The 21,527-nt window shown below is 40.7% G+C and overlaps 1 protein-coding gene across 1 annotated transcript in view; it reads left to right on the forward strand.

The window, feature by feature from the left end:
- adipor2 (adiponectin receptor 2) overlaps positions 1-21,527 on the forward strand; it is a 51,770-nt gene that overhangs the window by 11,261 nt on the left and 18,982 nt on the right. Inside the window, exon 2 of the mRNA XM_036577664.1 lies at positions 3,589-3,907. Within this exon, the coding sequence (XP_036433557.1) occupies positions 3,845-3,907 (63 nt within the window). The 5' untranslated portion in view covers positions 3,589-3,844. The remainder of the gene's footprint in view (positions 1-3,588; positions 3,908-21,527) is intronic.

Here is a 21,527-nt window from a genome sequence, read left to right on the forward strand (position 1 = left end):
ATCATCAGAGCCATAGAATGTAGTATAGTGCATAAACTTGCATAAACTTGGATAAAGCAGCCAAACTTTCACATCCAGCTCTGATATTCATGAGTGACCTTCATTGGCACCCTACAGATGGGTGTTCGGTCTGGTGGGGCACCCAGCATTGCTATGCTTGTAGCTGTTTGCTGAGTCGGATAATAAAGCAATAAGCCACAAGAGGCTGTGTGTTACCGTGATTTTATCATGGGAACGGTGTCCTAAAACCCCCTTTCCTGTGATAAAATCGCAGTAACACACAGCCTTAAGTGGCTTATTGCTTTTATAAAACACTGGCCAACGTAAAATCTGATAAAATACATATTTTTCAGAAAATAATTTGTTATTATTAATAATAATTCATATAAACAAGTATTCCTTTAGAGTATGTTATCTTTGCCAAGCAACCATGGACCACTGAATGAGGAGAACGTTCGGTCACCCATCGCTGTATATTAGATGATAAGACAGCACTGTTTAATGCAGAAACCTTTCGCTTTATAAGTACTTTCTGATCACCAAATTACCACCACGAGTCTTATTTAGCACCAGTCCACCAATCCAGAATCTCGAACTGCTTCCCTGCTCCCTACATAGTGCACTATGCAGGAATTTAGCTTAATACTGGGTCCTGCAGCCCAACAGTTCAAAATATACCTAAGGAAATAGTCATGTGGGACTCAGCCACATCCACACTCAATAAATGATGCACTGTTTGGCTGTAGAGGCTAGAATTTCTAAACTTTCAGACCTAGCGCACTGTTTAGGGAGCACGGAGCCGTTTGGGATTCAGCCTGGGTTTGACGCTACGTCTGACTGAAACATGAACATTTGAAGTGTGTAATCCATTAAAATGACTAAAAAACAGTTAAACAGTTTACAGTTAATCATACCGTAAGTAGCTGCTTTCATTCAAGCCTGTGATATTAAAGATAGCCAACAGCCTAAACAACTCTATCTTTTAGCCTTTTAGCTGGCTGAACAGCCTGGTTCTAATTAACTCTTTAACTCTGTGGAACCACCGGTGGTTCCAGAACGCACTTCGTCATATTCTTTACTTCATAGCTTTCGTATTTCATAAGCTACATTCAAAAGGGGGGTGTCATATGAGAGCTGTAACTGTCTTCTTTCCAGTCAAATAGATGGGTGATGTAATTTTAAAACTTTATAGTAAAAAAAAAGCTGAACTCACAGTTTTCTTTTCCTACTGAAAGTCGACCCATTTTTCCACAAATCTGAGCTACAATTTGGATCTCAGATGGCGTCTCCTCAGTGATGTACTCTGTAAAAATTATTTTTATAAAATAATACAAAGAGCTTCTAAGATTTTTGGCTTTCAGCAGTAAATTGTAAGCGTACAGCAATATGTGTATGATCATAACACACATTTTCTGTTAATTTGAGGGGAGCTTTTACAAAAAAAACCCCAAAACTTCACATTTATTTACACACATGCAGTTACTGAATAATTTACTTTACGATTTGGGCATGTAAATTCAGATGGAAAAACTGAAATATACCCACAAACATAAGAGGTTAAGAACATAAGTTACCAGCTCCTTAGTTTAAACAAAAAAATGGGTTCTTACTTTGTCAATATACTCAGTGGTCCATGCAGGCAGCACGAGATTCAAAGATGAATCCATTAACAGCACAAAGGGTTTTTTGTGCCGTGGTGCAGTAATACACAATTCAGTTGTTGTGAGGCGTCATAGGTGTGCGTATGTATTGTGGATTTTACTACGGCTTTGAACGTGGCTCAGCCAATCAGAATATAGGACCGGGCCTATCCATTTTGTAACGGTACAGTACAAAGAACAATGAGGGGATCAAGTTCCCCCAAAAGCAAGTTTGATTGGAGTGCCATACCCGTGTTTGATTGTTGAAAGACTCTAGAACCCTCCCCATTCGTTTTTGGTTCATTTTACTTGTCTGTTTCTTTTTCGTAACGTTCTAAGGGCAACGGCAAACATTAGATGTCTGTGCATGTTTGTTTGTGTTTGTCCCGTTGGTGTACTCCGGCCTCCGGGCTTAAGTGTGCGTCCTTCAAGTACAGCCTATAAACAATTTGCTGAGCTTAATAGACATGACCGAGAACTTCGCTGGGGCCTTACGTGACCGCGGTCCCTAACAGGAGAGCTCACTAAATCTTATACAGATCACAAACATAATGACATAATTATGGAGCCTAATCTGATGGATGTTTTGTGAACACAGCTGTGGCCATGCTTTTGATTTACAATAGGAGTAAATCTCAAGTGTCTGTGAGGATACGGAAGCAGCCAGTCTTGCAGCTGTGGCTATACAGCCGCGTCCTTCTGCAGTCTCGCCTCGGTTGATCACAGGGGCTCAAATTAAACACTGTTCAGAGTGTTGAAGGGTTTCAGAGGGCTTCAGTAACCATTTGCTCTTTTAGCAGGACCTTTAGATGCGGCTGGCCAAGCTGAAGCCGTTCATCCGTAGGGAGAGAAGCAGTTGCCTAAAAGTTCTTGGGTAAATTGCCCCTATTATCTCATGACTTAAGCACCAAATTAGCACTCTGGCACCAAGTCAGAGCTTTAGAAATGCTTTGCCTCGAATGGCCCATTGAAGCTCTTTGCGTGGGGAGATTGCCATGGCACGAGGCTGGGGAGGACAGCATTAAAAACATGGCGGGCATGTGCTGCCCAGTGTGGTTCCTATCACCCTGAGGCACAGTGTTACGTTCTCATGTTCTCTGTTCTGTCGTTTGTGTAGTGATTGTCTGTACTGAGGCAGGACTTTCAGTCAAGCCACTTGGTGCACAACAATACCAAGAACCCTTTGTTTATGAAGGTGATTATTGTTCATGAACTTATGCTTTATTTTCTCTTAAAAGAGCCCACTGAGCTTTTAGAATCTACACACAAGGGTTCAAGCTAATGTGTTTTTCATCTACTGGAAGTTTTTTCAGATGAATCAGGGGCTTAATAGCAAAGAGTGAAGAACTCTGTGAACTTATTAGATGAATATTTAGGCTGCTTGCTTCCTCTTACTTGCACTTTTTCTTTTCGACGGTCCGCAGTCTCACTTGTTTGTGTTTTTAGGAGTTGTCCCTGTAGACTCCGTCAATGCCACCATCTGTTTGGAGTCAGATATGCTTTTCTGCTGTTCCCACCAGCATTTTCTTATCTTTTCTGTCATTTTTTTTCTGCTCTGTGGTGTGATGTGGTCCAGAGATGTTGATTTGACTGCCTTAAAACCAAGGAAAACTGATACTGTAGCTCCCAAATGTCTCTTGATGCCAGATCTGTAGCTAGATATCCTAGGCTTTTTATTTTGAGAAATGCAAAGCATAGGAAAGCATTCCATTACCTCAGGTATGCTCACCTTGAAACTCCTACTGGCTATACATGGCCACTACAGTGTTGAAGTTCAGTTAGCATAGGCTAAAGCCAGAAGCATGTAATTGCCTCTAGTTCATTGGGAACAGTCACTATAATTACATGTGTTTTAATTGGTGGAGCTTTAATAGCCCATTTAAAAGACATTGTGGGTGCTTTCTCTAATGGCCTCTTTCTCTTGATCTCCATCCCTCTTCTTTCTCAGGTTCAGCAGTGTGTCTAGTCCCCTGTGGTGAATCCAGTGGCTGGTGAGGCCTGTTTGGAGTTGTGTTCCTGTTCATTCTGGATCAGTCCAGCACTCGGCAGCAGTAAGAGGAAGAGGGGAAGCACCAGAAGACAAGCTGGACGGAGCGGAGCTGAGGGAGGGCGAATGCCCAGCCTTTGTCCTGAGACATCGGGTTTGCAACGACGGCAACGGTAGCAGCAGTACTCACGACTCCACCTCAGACAGTCAGGACGCCATGAGCCCAGGCACAGCCTCAGGCACCTCTGACTCTAGCTCGGTTGGCACTACACGGAATGGGGTGAGTACTGTACTACCCAGTCACAGCACTGCAACACTGCACGTACCTTAATCTTTAAAAAGCATACCAAACTGTAATTTTCTTCCTTAGATGTTATAGTGGTTAGTATTGGGTATAAGAAGTTATTCACTGTTTGTTGCATTAATGCTTTTGTTCGAAAGATGCTCTTTAGTTTGGCCTTTATCATTAATACAATTCTAAATGGTAAAATGTTTTCTGTTCAATCTATAATCCACGTCCATAACTAACTAATTAATAATAGCTCAGATAGCTGGGTGGTGGGTCATTCTCAGCACTGCAGTAACACTGACGTGGTGGTGGTGTGTTAGTGTGTGTTGCACTGGTCTGAGTGGATCAGACACAGCAGTGCTGCTGGAGTTTTTAAACACCTCAGTGTCACTGCTGGACTGAGAATAGTCCACCAACCAAAACTATCCAGCCAACAGCGTCCTGTGGGCAGCGTCCTGTGACCACTGATGAAGGACTAGAGGATGGCCAACACAAACTGTGCAGCATCGTCTCTGACTTTACATCTGCGAGGTGGACTGACAAGGTAGGAGTGTCTAATAGAGTGGACAGTGAGTGGACACAGTGTTTAAAAACTCCAGCAGCCCTGCTGTGTCTGATCCACTCGTACCAGCACAACACGCACTAACACACCACCGCCACATCAGTGTTACTGCAGTGCTGAGAATGATCCACCACCCAAATAGTACCTGCCATGTGAGGGTCCATGGGGGTCCTGACCACTGAAGAACAGGGTAAAAGGGGGCTAACAAAGTATGCAGAGAAACAGAGGGACTACAGTCTGTAACTGTAGAACTACAAAGTGCACCTATATAGTAAGTGGAGCTGATAAAATGGACAATAGCGTAGAAACAAGGAGGTGGTCTTAATGTTATGCCTGATCGGAGTATCTTATACCTGTGTATTTGTGTATGAAGACAACAAAGAGTTTAGACCATAAATTTGTTGCTCAGACATATTGATTTATAGGTTTATAATTTGTCCAAAATTATTGTAAAAATTGCATTGGTAAATGATGAATTCAAGGTCAGAGATTTGTGTACATTAGCGAATTACAAGGTGAAAAATGTAGACATTTCTGGTTGCTTGGCAAACTCACTAAAAGTTTTTGCCTCAGAGGTACATACCAGTGCTACTACAAGTCATAATCATCTATCATTTTTGATATTATGTGCACATGCAAGCTATATTCAATTGCCAGTAGCGCTGAGACTGCAACTCTGGATGCCTAGCCGAAGCCGCAAGGTAGACCACTTGTTTTACTATCAAATGTGCCACAATGACAGCTACTGCTACCTACAGTACTCTGATCCATGCTATGTCTCAGGTGTCACTACTCTGAGCAACATTTTGTAATATTTTTAGAAGAATCCTCATGTTCAACCAAGGCTCAAGTAACAAGTAATGTTGCACCAATACCATATTGGTATTGGCTGCGATACTGACACTTCAGTATCAGTCTCGGCAATAGAGAATATTGATACCGTGAAGGACATGCACGCCAGTAGATGGAACTAAACTGAAGCAAGAAACACAGTGTTGGGTTAGTTCACACTTGAGACAAGCAGTAGTACACACTGCAAAATTGTAATGCCTGTATTTCAAGGGGAGGCGCTAGTAGTGGGTGACGTACTGGTTGAAATTCTTCCTAAGGCACATATATGCACACACAATGCAACGAACAAACTCTGCAAAAACATGCTAACTTTAGTCACTTTACTTGAATGGCATCTTTCAGTCATTGCTCATCTTCCTCTGTAGTCAGTCCAAGCTGTTATTGGTAGAGTGAATATTAGAGTGATATGTGGAAGGAACAGCTGGACTGGGGTAGACAGGTTTTGTTTAAGTTTATATGTCTTTAAAAGTCCTTAGTTAACACTAGTTAACTTCAAACTATGTTTTAATTAACTTTTATTGAACCACACAACCTTAAGTCATGTCTTTAACTAGAAGCAACATTGCTTTAACATGATTATTAACATGTTCACAGCCAATCTATATACCTGCTGGCTTGTAAACACTATCTAATTAACCATTGCTCCACCTGTTCTTCCCTGTTTTTGTATTCTAATATTTTATACTAACGCTGTTTGCTATCCGGTATCGACCAGAAGAGGATGGGTTCCCCTTTTGAGTCTTGGTTCCTCTCACGGTTTCTTCCTCTTGCTCTTAGGGAGCTTTTCCTTGCCACTGTCGCCATTGGTGACGCTCATGGGGGCTCGGACCCGGATTTTTCTATAAAGCTGCTTTGTGACAACACCTGTTGTAAAAAGCACTATATAAATAAACCTGACTTGACTAAACATGACGGGAGCTTGCACTTTTTCCCTGGAAAAACAGAATCCCATATAGAAGAGAACTGTGTGTACTAGAGGAACTAATTTAAATTGAATACGATTGTCTGTTTATTCTTTTTAATATGTCTTTTTAACTCAGCAGCTAGTCATTCAGCACAACAGTAGCCCCAGTTTAGATGTTTTGGCAGCTGCTGTTCTCGCTGTACAGGAGCTGTTGGTGTTTGCTTCATGTTCGGGTTTAAAACCAGGTGCGATGAGTAGAGCTGTAACTGAAATCGCAGCATATAGTCATGTTTTTGGTATCTTTGTGCTGTCTGTGGTTTCTGTTGGCTTCCCCAACACTTACACCTGCTCGGGGAGAGGTGTATGTATTTAGTACTAAACTCAACGTTAAAACGAGCTTGTGTGGTGCAGCCGTTTTGATTTAGTGATGTGTGAACCTGAACTTTGTAAGTACTTGTGCTACCACTAGCCTATGCTTGAACTTAGGTAAAGCTGGTGCAACTGGCCACTGGTCAGTTTAACCTTTAGCCTAGAGTTAGTCTTTAGCATGGCAACTCGCTGGTGTTTTCTCTTATACTGTCCATAGTGTGCTTCCATTGGTCTGCTGTATCAGACTACAACATGGATTTGGGCTCTGGCCTGTCATCAAGCTGAGGCTCAACTGCTGCTACTGGAAGCGTGAAAGACATTGCCATTCTTTTAAGTTTAGTAAGTTTTATTTGGTACACAGAACACTGCTTTTACTAAAATAAAATGGATTTTAAATATATAAATATTAGGATTTATAGGCACTTATCGAGTAGTTGGGTTAGAGTTAGGCCCAGTCCCATTTCTTCTTTTTACCCCTACCACTTGTTTTTGAGTGTCACCCTAACCCCTTGGAACTAAGGGGTAGTGGTTGAAAAAAACCTGAAAAAAAAAAAAAACTGCTTCATTAACAGCTACTAGCGCTGCTCTGTAGGCGACCCAGCCCGACTTCAGTGATAGCAGAGAAGGGTAAAGTTCAGCTCCTCACTGCTGGGCTTTAGTTACATTTAGGCCATTATATGCCTTCAAAGAGGGGCTATAAGACAATTATTGATTATCACCCACCCCTAATTCTTTGGTGATACAAAGCTGAAGTCAGATATTCACCAGCTTCTTGTTGAATTTTCCCGTTCCACCTTAAATGGTGCAGCAGTTACATTCTGGCGCTTCAGGCGTCAATGCTGCTGGACTATTTAAGGTGGAACGGGAAAGTTGGCTAGCTAGCTACGCAGACATTAGCATGCTATTGGTGATTTATTTTTTTATTTATTTATTTTTTTTAACGCTTGTTATGAAGAAAACAACCATAATACATTGAAACAACATTAAACTAAAACAATACAATGATTATCGTAATTTTTAACAGAGAAAATTCTCATGTTTTTTAATGCTCTGTTTGGAGTGTGACTCTGAAAAACCTCCATTTGGAGGGCCATGTACCCCTAACACTTCACCCTACCCCTCCATCTCAACAAAAATCAGGACACCTTAACCCTAGACGTGAACCCACAAAACAGAGGGCTAAGGGCTAAATGGTAGGGGCGAGGGGTGAAATGGGATTGGGCCTTAGTATTGGTACTCTGGATCGGCTTGGTATGTGTATAGTAAGCAAAAAAAGTGGTACCAGTGTATTGCAACAAACCATCAATTTGAAGACTTACACAGAAGTCATTTTGTATGTGTCCTAGTTCAGCGGGCGTACGTTAGTGGGCTGTGGTTTGCTGTGGAGGCCGAGGCATGGTGTGGTGTGGTCATAATAGGGCAGGTGTAAAACTATCCCAGCCTGTTGGAAGGAGCAGACGCCTTACTGACTCTGAGTATAGAAAGATCAACAGCAATATGACCAGACTGATGAAACTTTAAACAGACCCCAGTGTTCAGTAACAGATGCTATGCTGGGGCTTATTTGCATTGTGTGTCTGGCAGACAAAGTGCAGGTGTTGTGGCTGAGTACACTATTTGGGTTTCTCTCTCCACCTACTCCATCCCCCCTTCTACTCTTACTGTGTGCTCTGAATAATGTGACAGATGAAGGCTTTTTATGGTGCAGTGATGGGAGAGAACAATAACCAGTACATCCCATGGATGCGTCAGTGTTGATGGGTCTTTCAGAACTTCTTGATTATGGTTTAGTAGTTTGTGGTGCTACTAATTCTGTAGTCTTGTCGGAAGAAAACCTTGTATCTCCATTTTGTTGTTTTCCAGTTTTTTACATAATTTGAAAATACCTGTTGCTCTTTATGTTGTGTATAAATTTGATGATGATTGGAGTAAAAGCACTGGCTCAGAATGACTTGCAAAAATGTCTGGTTCCATTGACTTACATTAAAAGTAAAGCAGGTTTTTTCCTTCTCCTGTAAAGTTACCATTTTGGAGATATGAGGTTTTCTTCCGAAAGCAGAGAAATGCAAATGTATTTAAGAAAGAAAATGCAACTGTGTGTTTAAAAAAAAAAACATCTTTTTCTCCACCATTTAACATGTTAAACCCCAGCAGGAAGTTTCGTAGCTTGTGGTGTTCTTTTTTTTACCATTGCCATGCTTCAGTGAGACCCACAGTGCAGCACACATGCAACAGACCATTAACCGTGTCAAACCTGTCAGACCTACTTTTCAAGGCATGCTTTGAAGCTGGTTAAGCTTGTGGAAGTACCCCTCTAAACGGGGTTATGTCATCGAGAAGTGCGGTGAGAAGGTATTACGGCAATGTGACCCTGAATTCTGCATAGAGGTATTATCAGCAGGTCCTTCAGCAAGGAGGTGAAGTACTTCACGTGTTCTTCTCTCAGTAATCTCTTGTTCCATCTCTTCTTGGAATGGAGGTAATGAGAGTTGGTTGTGTTTCTCATTTGTTTCAGGGGAAAAAGTACAGGGCCTTTCCGTCCTGATTTTACTGTAGCTTCTTTGCTAAAGTCACAAGATGGACATCATTTTTGGGGACTTTTTTACAGAAAGGAGATGTTCCACACTTTTTTTTTTTTTCTTAATGACCACATGTGATTGTGTAAGGGAACAGTATAAGATTATCTCAGCATCTGTGAAAAAGAACGCAGTTGATCTGTCTTTCACTCTTTCGTTCTCAGTTCCTCTCTGCCAATACTTAGAACCCAAGCCTAGTTGTGTCACACTATCAGTGAAAGCATCATACATTCACATACTGACTCATACTGGTAATTTTTTGCTTCATCACATGCAGGTCAGCATGTTTCACTGGCCTCATCGATACCGATTTAGATGCAGGGCTGTGGTTCAGCGGGCTCTGTAATTCATCTAGTTGTTTAGAGGTACATTTTGATGTAAATGACACTCAGGCCCAATCCCGTCTCTTATTTTTACCCCTACCCCTTGTTTTTGAGTGTCACCTTGTCCCTTGGAACTGAGTTACAAGGGGTAGTGGTTGAAATCTTCCCCTAAGAAATGGGACCCTCAAATAAAAAGAACTTTACTTCATTAACAGCTACTAGCGCTGCTCTGTAGGCGACCCTGCCAATCTGCAGTGACAGCAGAGGAGGGTAAAGTTCAGCTCCTCACTGCTGGGCTTTAGTTACATTTAGGGAATCATATGCCTTCAAAGAGGGGCAATTATTTATTATCACCCACCCCTGATTCCTCAGTGATATGAAGCTGAAGTCAGCTATTCGCCAGCTTCTCATTCAGATTTTCCCGTTCCACCTTAAATGGAGCAGCAGTTACATTCTGGTGCTTCAGGGACTTCAGTGTCTTTACTGAGACATTAGCACACTATTAGCATTTTTTATTATTATTATTATTATTATTATTATTATTATTATTATTATGCTTGTTATGAAAAAAGGACCAAAATGCATTGAAATAACATTAGACTAAGATAATACAGTGGTTATCATAATTTTTTAATAGAGAAAATACTCACATTTATGGGTTTCTTTGGTCGCTTGCGTAGCCATCTTGCCGGTTTTTCTATTTGGAGAGTGCCTCTGAAAAACCTCAGTTTGGAGGGCCATGTAGCCCTAACACTTCGCCCTACGCCTCTATCTCAACAAAAATCGGGACACCCTACCCCTAGACAAGAACCCTCAAAACGGAGGGCTAAGGACTAAGTGCAAGGTGCAAGGGGTCTTTCTGTATCTGTTGGCTGGTTTGCTATAGAGCTTGTTCGGAGTTATAATGCATTACCCATGAAAACCTCTCCCTACGCTGAAGAGTAAAGATGACATGGTAGCAGAGGAGCTATAGAAGAGATGGGATTGGGTCTCTCAATGCTTACTGCATGGATTAACCCAGCACACAATATATTTTGTTAAATTATGGTTATGTGTATGAGTGACTTGCGCTGAGGTGTTGGCGTAGATCATAATTGCATGGTGCTGGAGACAGTCAAACGCTCATATAATTAGTCTATAGGCTATCATGTATTGAGATCTATAGACAGTGTATCCTGTTGGCGGGCCTTATTAGCAACACCCCCACCCCCCACAGTCTCTTTAAACGATTCGGTCATAAAAAATGGATTAAAAATCATAAAAGTACATATATTTATATTTGCTGATAGTGCATTGAAGTTAATTCTCAGCAAATGCTTTAGAAGCTGGTAGATACAAAGAAGTTCTATGCCCCCCTGCAGTTGAGGAAATGAAGGCCACTTTCATTGCCCCCCGTCTCTGACCCACACGCATGGGTGCATGCTTTGTGGTCCCCAAATGCTGGTTTCTATTGTAAAGTGGCCTTAAAGTCAACCTGAAATTAGTTATTTTACCTAATTGGTCCCTGGTTACTTTAAGCACGATTCATCATAACATACCATTTAACAGACACAATTCTAGTCTCCGCTCCACCTGTCATGGAGAGAAAAAGCTCAGCTAGCTTAGAGACCCTTCGTGATACAGTTTTTCACTTGGAATAGGGGTTATGATTTTGATTTTAAGGCTCTCTGGCCCCTGCAGGCCTGTGACTGGGAAAACTTACCCCGAGGACAGTGTTTGTGCAATAGCCATAGATTTGCCAACCCTCTTAAGCAAACAGCAAGGGATTTCAGGCCACCTGAGAGCGAATGTGTGAGAAATTCTGCCTGGGTTTTCCATCTGTTCCTCAGGGACCTTTTTACCTCTACCACAGTCCCTGTGGATTGTCTAACTTGTGGTCGACCGGTTCTGCCTTTAATTTTGACTTTCCTCTCTTGGCTTCTCCACCACTCCACTCTCCTCCACTACCTACTAATAGGCCCTCGCATTATGTTGTAAATGTCAGACGGCCTTTGGACCTTTTAATATGACGCTTCACCTGAATACATTATGCAAGTTTAAGGCGGAACTGCAGCGAGTCAGGAATGTGTGTGGTCGTTTAACAGGGCCTCAAGGCTGACCACACCACTGAGTAATAAATAATTTTTTCATTAATATTAAAACGTCTTAAGGGGGACAAAGTAAACAAAACTTCGTTTCCTTGCCACTTCCTATGTATGTTATTTGTCTGTTTATCTACCATCCAAGAAATCGTGATGGGTCTCTGCTGTTTTGCATGTTTCTGCGCTCCACCCCGAATTAAACAAACACACTCACTAATCCAGCCTTCATATTTTTACTGTCAGCTATGCCTTTTTGCATATGTTTACATTTAAGCATTATGCAGATGCTCTTATCCACAGTATCTTAGTTTTAATCATGTAAGCAAATCTAGCTTTAGCATTCTTGCCCAACAATTCTTGTTAGTGTAGCGTGGAGTGTGTCTGTCCGTGCGGGGAATCGAATCCCAGTCTGCCGTGTACAATTCAAATATGTACGTTTTATCTTGATCTGCCGTGAAATGTAAACATTTCACCACTGTTAGCTTGATGCCAACATAACAGACAAACTAGCATAAGCAAAAGCTACTTTCAAAGCGATTTACTAGGTTTGTGCATTTAAGCATTGCTGTGTAATGACGTGCTTGGCCGGTGCATGCACATGATTTCGTGACTGTATATGGTCTTATAGCATAAAGAAACTTGAAAAGTCAAACCTGTACTGTCCTCTGCTGTAGCCATTGTGGAGCTCCTCACCACTGCAGACAAGCCACACCTCCTCTACTGAGACAGGCAGTCAGGTCAAAGGTCATTAACGTTCAAAATCAAACAGAAAAGGACTTTTTCTGCGCAGGTGGGGAAAAATACAGCGTAAAAGACATCATACAAAGACTGAAGATGTTATAGTATATCGCTACTGTCGGAAGAAAACCTCATATCTCCATTTTTGTCGTTTTTCAGTTTTTGACCAAAATTTGAAATTGTGTGTAAATTTCATGATGAATGGACCAAAAGAAACGACCCAAAACTACTTGGGGAAAAAAGTCTGGTTCCATTGATTTCCATTAAAAGTAAAGTAGGTTTTTTCCTTCTCCTGTAAAGTTACCATTTTGGAGATATGAGGTTTTCTTCCAACAACAGCGATAACTATAACTATATTAAATTGAAAAATAAATTAGTAAAATATGTCTCCTTTAAAGGGAAGACAAATTTGTAGATGAGTGATGGCGATGAATCCATTTATAAGCTCTCTTACTATTTAATAAAGAGATTTTTGTTAAAATTGCTTGAAATTGAAGGTCAGATTCTGGACTGTGTCTTATTGTTTTGTGAGTGCTCATTGGGCCTCATTCGTCAATAGGTTTCTTTCTTTAATGTGTTCTTGAGAAAGGTCCTAAGAAAAAGTCTGTCAGATTCATGACGTGTTCCTAAACTGCAGAACTGTTCTCACCTTTGTGCTCTTGAGTGTGCATAGATTCTGTTCTCACCTAAGAACAAATCCCAGATAAGAAAGCACTGGTGAATGTCAGAATCTTCATGAAAACTGCATAACCGGGTTTTAAGAAGAAATTTCTTCTTAAGAGCAGTTGGTGAACGAGGCCCATTGTTTTTTTAGAGGTAGAGGAGATTTTATTGTTTGAACTAGTTTGAAGAAACCGTGTGGTTGTGTTTGTATGAGGGTGTTAAATCCTCAAAGTATGTTTGGTAAAATTATGTGAAAACCGAAATCTGTGCCTTCTGTGTGGTCAGTCCTCTGAGTGCGTGTGCGTCTGCGTGTTGGAGAATGAGTCACATGTTTTGCTGTAGAGAGGTTATTCTGTACAAAGGTTACTTCCTGATTGGGCAAGAAATCTTCTGCATCATGGTGTGGAATGTGGGTCGTTTTTTGAGGAAGGACTTAGATGGAAAGATGGAAAGTGAGCTAAAACTGGAGTAAATGTATTAATCCTCCTTGGCGAGCATAATAAGGCTTTCAGACTCAGAAAATGTAAATAGTACCGGCTAGTGTTCACACTCGCGTCCGTTCAGGTAATCCCTTGAAGTCAAAACTGTTCAACAAGTGACTCAGAGAGCTAGTGAGACCGTTGCTGAGAGCTAGAGAGACCCTCATGAATGGAGGGGTTCCTGTACTGCTGCTCTAGAGAGGGAGAGGAAGGAGCAGACAGGGGCTGGACTCCCCTGAGAGGGTGCTGAGCTAAAGAGCTCTTCAGTTTCAAATGCCTGCTCGCTCTCTCTGAGTCCTCCACGTGTTTCTTCTGAATGTGCTGAAGGGGTTCTGAAACAAACTACTAAATGTTAATCGAGAGCAGTGAAAAATAGGAGTAGGCAATACTTTCGATACATGATATGGTTATCACTGAAAGTTTCATTACAGATGTGAAATGTTGAATTTAGAAAAATATCGCGCTTTATAGGACACTGCAGATGGATTGTCAGTTCCAGCCTCAGGGAAACCAAATCTAATGATGGGTATTGTGAACTAGGCATGAGTTGATAAGGGAAATCTGTTTCTGATTACAATATCTAATATTTTTCATGTACAAATTGTTGGTGCTGTCCAATCATGTGTTTTAAAATCAGCTGATACCGATATGATTGAGATTTAAGTACTGAACTGTATGGAATCTTTCTATTTTACCCACCCCCACATGGAAATCATCTAAAACCAGCGCTATCTGTGTGTGTGTGTGTGTGTGTGTGTGTGTGTGTGTGTGTGTGTGTCTGGGTGCATGGTGGACAAACTTAGCTGGCGCTGGCCTCTGTACTCTCGAGCTTTTGATATCGTAATACAAACTTCACGCTCTGGAAATCTGAGCTGTAGCCTGCACCCTGTTAACTTTTGCCCTTCATGAGGACACAGTAATGACGGCTGTTGAAATCAGACATAAGGTTTTTGCAATTTTTTATGCAAAAAATAGCCAGATAGCTGCTGCCCCCTTTCAATGGTCTTGCTTTAAAAATGCTGTTTCACATAGTGCAGGTTGATATTTATTTATTTATTTAATTTTGACCTTATCCTCTGTTTGTGTTCTTCTTTTGAATTTATTAACTTTTACATTTTAGCTACTCTTTAACTATTGTTTTACATTTTGTACAGTTTTTTTTGTATTTTTATTATTGATGTTTAATTTTTTTCTTATACTTACCTGATTTGAGCCATTTTTATTGTTAGATTTACTTTTATTATTTGACATGTTCTTACACATTATCAATCGCTTTTTCCTGTATCGACTCGGCAAGCTTGTAAATGAGGGTCACCCTCAGTGTTCTCACAGGTTAAATGAAGGTTGATTGATTGATTGATTATCATCCATACAGGTAAAGGTTGCTTGGGGATATTGATAAATAATAAACATTTAATTAACTGCAGTGTATATCATTTTCTGGGTGCTACAGATTGTTTCGAGAGACCAGCTTCCAAAACAAGCTGAATAAATTGTAAGTTTCCTTTCTGGAAACGTGGTTTATGTATGGTTAGCGTTTTCAAAACTGTGTATGGTTAAAAAGCAGAACAGACCAAACCAAGTGGTGTCGAGTTTTGAAAGTAGCGGTATTCAGAAACGCTCGTTTAAATAACATCTGAGACCATGTTAACGTGATTTGAATTTTAATATCACCCAGCCCTAATTTCAGATTTTCACTTACAAGTGTGTGAAAATGTGCAAATAACGTGATGTCACCTTGTAGCTCTGCATTATTAGGCAGTTATTTCTTCAACCCTGAACTCTGTTATATCGTAGGTCTCTTTGGCAGTGGATCTTTCTCCACTGAATGACAGAAAAAGCTGCATGTGCTTACCCACACACCTGGTGATTTACAGCTGACCTTCCACGCTTAGTGTGCTGTAATGCTGAGGAACAGCGATAAGGAATTGTTGATGCAATCCACAGTGGAGCAACACAAGGTTCCTGGATGGCATGGAAGGACAGCTGTGCTGGAAAAGAGGGAGAAAGGATGAACAAAATTGAGTGTAGAATAGTTGTTTATAATCATGTTCAGTTTATTCTCAAAGTCGTATTGTGTTTCTGACTGCACTGTCTAATGCCAAGATGGATAACTTGATGGGAGTGGAGTATAAATCCCCATAGTGATCTGAGGGTAGGCTAATAAGGTCACTGTCCAGATTACCTAGATTTCCAGACAGTGTAACTGTGGTCATGGAAAAATTCTTGCCTCTCAATAACACAAGGAACAGTGCAGTTAGAGGTGTGCAGGTGAGGTGTGAAATTTTAATTATAGCCCACATTATCACAACATTGTTTTAAGTGGAGAGATTTAAGCCAGTTACACAAAGCTTGTGACCTTCCTGTAGATGAGTTCAGAAGCAACCACACACCCGTGTGCTCTGTGCATGACATCATTACTACAACTGGCAGTCTATTAATACATAAAGCATTCAAGCCTCAAACCAGAAAATGTGCTGGTTGGCCATAAAACAGATATTGACCTTAATTTATAGACAATTATCTCAATTCAAATCAGTCACAATATTATTTATTGGTTTTCTTCAGATCATTCAGCTCTATTGCTTAACCTATATCATTTAAAAATGCATTTATGGCCGTCTCTGTTGTCGAAAGGCTAATGCTGCTGTTATGTTGATTTTACTGAAGCACTGCCGGACACTCTGGGGTTGTTGAAGGACTCGAAAGTGGACTGCATGTCCTTAACCACCAGCTTTCCACCCAGTTGTCATGCCAATCCAAAGGCCAGGAACAGAATGCCCCCAGCTTTCCAAGAATGGGGGTGGATAGAGCCATGTCCCACCCCTACTGACCCTCCCACCCACTACTCTACTATTACTCGTCATTGAACGCCTGCCATTACCAATATGTATCCTCAAGAGTCTCTGTGTGCGTTGAGTGCTGGATTATGACTTCACCAAGCTTGTGACCTGCCTCGGAGTCCAGTGGCCCATTACATAAATCGTCTTAACCCTTAATGGGCATTAAAAGTTAGTGTTGCCCGTAAGCCCCTGGTTAGATTATTCATAACGTACTTTAAAGATTTCAAGTAAATGCCTCGTACACATCAAAGCATTTTCCTTTTTACAATTATAAAGACTGTTCTGTTGTATTCTACTTTCTATGGCTTTGTACACAGGACAGTACACAGTGCTTCAGTTTAAAGTAGCTTATAGATGATGCAGATGATCACTAATGAATCTGCCCTCCAAGCTCTTTCATAATATGACCTGTACAAGAGCTAATCTCACACCAGACCCCTGGACAGATAAGGCTTGTGGTGAGCCCCTGCAGAGGCCTTAGTACTATTCTATACACTGCTGAAGAGGCCAGTTACTATTGTTATTCCTAACCTGACTGCCCTCTGCCAAATGCACCTTTGGTTGTAATTACTGTAGAAAAGTTAAGTGATGTTGTGCTTGTTTCAGGACATGTAATAGTATAGTATTTACACTATTGCTCTAAATTTATTATGTTCATGTTCCTAAATATTTCATAACCGTTAATTTATCAGGTGTTAACACACACATAAAATCAGCATCCAACCCCCCCTCCACACACATACTATTCTGCACTGTAAAGAAGCAAGAAGAGTGAATCAAACAAAGTTAATAAAGCTCATTAAGTTGCCTTTAATTCTGTTTGGCTGCCTTTGAAGTCTTTCTGTAGAACAGGTGGCTGAAGTATTAAAGCTGAGTCACGCTAAAGTCAGTGAGTGCAACATGCAAGCCATTTTGTGTAACTGTAGCCACAATGAGTAGATATGCACCAGAAAGTGGTTCACCTGAATACTTATTTGTGCATTTACTTAATCACTCCATCAAGCTGAGCTAAACGTAATACGGGGTCACTTTGGCTGGACTTTGGGGACAGTAGAACACTGTGGTTATAAGGGCAAAAGTATTGAGATTTTTAAGTGACTTATTAGGTTATTTTAAAGATTTTGCAGCTTATCTTCTGGACCTTTCAAAGCAGCTGGACTGTGTGCTTGTTGTAAGAGTAGGTCAGTGCTGGAAAACATTGTCAGTGTCGTAACAAAACCTTGTATCTTCAAAAGGGTGATTTTACAGGAGAAAGAAAAATGTTTTTAATTTTGAATGAAACAAGATTTGTTTCCATGTAATTTTGGAGCATTTCTATCAGTCCATTCATTATGAAATTTTGTCTCATTGTTAAAGGCAAGTGGCATTTTCAAATTCTGCAAAAAAAAAAAAAAACAACAACAAAAATGTTGATACAAAGTTTTGTTCAGACAGCAACAATGTGCTGTATTGCACAGAAGTGCCAACAGAAGACATGCTGATGGCTACTGGCTGTTGTTACTGTGGAATCTATTTAAGAACCTCCGTAAGAAGACTTTGACCTTCACCATTGTGTTGTGGAGAATTATTTTGGCATGACTTTTTTCAAAGACACACACACTCATACAGTCTAGGCTGTATTTGTGGTAAACAGTCATTAAAGTCTAAAAGTGGACTGGGACTGGGACGTTGAACAACACAGCAAAATTGCTTTTAGAAACTCTAATATCCCACTAACACAGTGATGCAATATTCTCCAGCAGTTGTGCTATTATTTCCATGTTGTGACGAGACCTGATAAAGAACAGGACGCTTGTTCTGGGACTGTTTTACTGCTCTGTGCTCATTTGAATGTTGTGGATAGTGGGCCTGGGTGATATCTAAAAATGGCACGGTATTTTTTGTAGTGAGAAAAACCGGCCCACGAAAAAATACACACAGTTCGCGGCAACTATTTCTATTTCATTTTAGTCTCTATGCTTTTTTAAATATTGCCTATGAATTAATATTAAATAATATTACATAATAAGATACTGAGTATCCCAACATCTTTTGAGGACTACTTCATCTGTCATTATAAGAAATGTTACTGCAGACACGTGCGTTCATGTGCCTCTTCTGCCACAGATTCACAGCGACTTGCGTATTAATAGTAAGTGACTGATTTCCAAAGCTGCATCCACGTCCTTTCCGCATTAAAAAAACAAGGTGTTTTCTGTTGTTACAGCAGTGTTTTCATAGTTCTAACTAAAACTAACCACCATGAAACTTAATCTGTGCAGAAAATACTACACACCAGCCGTAGACGAGGATCAGAAGAACTTTCTCTTCAGGTTAGAGTTAACTTGGCTGCTCTATGCTAACCTTGTCATTTGTCATGACATCTCTATTTTTTATTTTTTTAACTGCAGCAAGTCACTTTCCAAACCATTCCAGCATTTGTTTTCGATTCCCTTCATGTAAGGTAAATTTCAGTGAAGCTAGCATTACAGTGCGTAGTCAGTCACATTTCACATAAAGGAACATACATTTGTACAAGACCATGTTGAGGGGGCGTGGGGGGGGTGCGCACATTGATGCGCTGAGTTTGAAGATGTTGTGTTGTGTAAGGGCAGTGTGCTAAGGAATGTCTGTGTGGCGCTAAAAATGAGAGAACTTAAGGCCACATTAATTATAGCCTCCTGGTTCAGGGGCATAAGTATACTTGTTTACAGACTAATAGGCTGCCCTTTACACAGAGTAGGCTTTTTTCCTTAGGCCAAAAAATAAGCCTACCCTATAGGAGAAGAGCTATAAATATTCCTAATGGACAATCTTCAACTTTTGGCTTAGGTTATTGAGTTTACTGCGAAATCCTGCTTTGTAAAATACCCCACTGGTCAAATTCAGTGTTTTTGTTTGTTATATAAGTGAAAATAAGTTAATACAGGTAGCAAAAGTAAACATTTCTGCATACTTAAGTGCACAATTTCTATTTATTTCTTCCCAGTATGTTAAATTCAGCAAATATACAATGTATGTATATGCTGTGTTGACCTATTTTTGCTTAGAAAATCAACATGTAATTTGACCAGAGATGCCTAAACATTTTCATACGATTTTCTCTGTGTGATATTAGGAGATGGAACAAAGGTAATATGGTATGCTAATAAGCATACTGAGTCTAATTTCTTGGTCTATTAATTAGATTAGATGTGGTGTTTTTGTAGGCTTTTGAAAGCATTTCTTTAGGGCTTCATGCTTTCCTGTGGCTCTCCAATTTATAGTTAGGACTCCAGTGATAAGACTCAACTTTGAGAAAAGCGTAAACATGCATTATCTTCGCAGCGCACATTCAACATACACAGATATGCATAGCTTTTTTAGGTCACGGTCCTTCACTGGCTCAGTCTCCCCACCATGTTCCCCCACAGTGGCCTCCTTGTTATTGGCTTACGCAGCTTCGCTCAGAAAGGCGTCCGTCTGCTGACCCTCTGAGGCACAAGGAGCCTCTACAGAGTCCAGCTGTTTGCACGCACACGCGCACATGTCAGAGAAGAGGTGATGAATACTTGAGAGCTAGGGATAACCCCACATTGCCACCTCTCTATAATTTAAAGAATTCAGCCATAGCATGACTCTGCAGCAACAGACATGCCATGTTTAATGCACATATACATACATACTGTAGAGCTTCTCAGTTAAGCTATGAAATGGACCCCAGAGAGACTCCAGCACTGCGCCGCCAGAGATGCATACACAGAACACATATATACACAACAGTGTTTTGCTGGCAGGCATGGGAAATGGGTTAGTCATGCATTATAGATCCAGCCCTAGTCTTTTCTCAGAGCCTGGCCAGCTCCTCTTACTGACAAGCAAGGTTCCTCAAATAGAGAACCACACCACATGCGCTACTTGGTTAAACAGACACACTGGCAATGAAAGCATGTGTGCCTTCCTGTCTTTCTTTGTTTGTTTTGTTTTTGGTTTTGTTTCTTGTTTTTTAAAAACCTGACTGAACAAAGCAAACTTTTTTGCTTTGTTTTAAAATTTGAGAAAGCTGTATTCTGTTGATAGCGTCTCTGTAACTTAACATAATTTCAAACCCTGATTCTAGATGCCTCCTTTCTGTGCTCCTTTGATTCTTTGCTGACTGCTAGCTGGTACATTTGACTCCCTGCCAGCCTCTTTTTAGACTAGTTCACTCACATTTTCAGAAGACACGTCCTTCACCAAGTTTAGACTGAGTTCTCTTTGAATACTGTTTCAGTGAGCTAACAATCATCAGATTCATCCTCTCGAGGACAGAATCCGAAGTAGAGGTCCGCAGTATCTTGCGACGCTGGGCTAATTTTCAGTGTTGAATGCGGGAAACCAGCCCTCTGCAGCCGGAAGTGGGCCGAAGCATGCAAAGTAACGAAAGCTAAATAAAGTAGAACAGTCACTAAATCATATATCACTGCTGTCAAAAGAAAACCTTGTATCTCCATTTTTGTCGTTTTTCAGTTTTTGACAATTTGAGTGTTGCTCTTTACATTCTGTGCAAATTTCATGAGGAATGGACTAAAAGAAACGGCCCAAAATGACTTGGAAGAAGTTCTGGTTCCATCGACTTACGTTTAAAGTAAAGTAGGTTTTTTTCTTCTGCTGTAAAGTTACCATTTTGGAGATATGAGGTTTTCTTCCGACAACAGCGATGTATAAAATGATAACAGTAAAACAGTTAAAATTATTGAAGTCATTGTAAAGAGTTACAAGGCAAGCCTTCAGTCCAAGTTCTTTGTGTTTACTGGGAATAAATGCCGTTTGAAGTTACTCACAGTGAGCCTGATGACCATGACTGCCGTGTTATTTCAGCAGAGAATAATATATTTGTAAATAGACTCTGTCACGTATTGGATGTCAGTTTGCTTTGATGGATTGCGTGGGCAGGAGCGGGACAAAACGTTTCAGTTGCGGCCAGAAGCGGGACTAATGATTCCGATTTTCTGCAGGAGTGGGCGGAAGCGGGATGAAATCTTGCGGGAGCGGGACTGAATAACAATCCCGCGCAGACCTCTAATCCGAAGCGAATTACAAGGTGCATGTAATTACACATTTCCACCACAGAGGTCTCCAAAACCTCAAAACTTACACAGCGAAGCTTTGAATTAGTGTGTATATTCTTAGAAGTGCTTTTTCCCCCTTTTCCCCCATTTTACTTCAGTTTCTACCAACTGCATATTTCCATTATTATATGATACCAACTGTGAGGGCTAAC

Source organism: Colossoma macropomum, unplaced genomic scaffold (assembly GCF_904425465.1).
Source record: "Colossoma macropomum unplaced genomic scaffold, Colossoma_macropomum, whole genome shotgun sequence".
In the NCBI taxonomy this organism is placed as follows: Eukaryota; Metazoa; Chordata; class Actinopteri; order Characiformes; family Serrasalmidae; genus Colossoma; species Colossoma macropomum.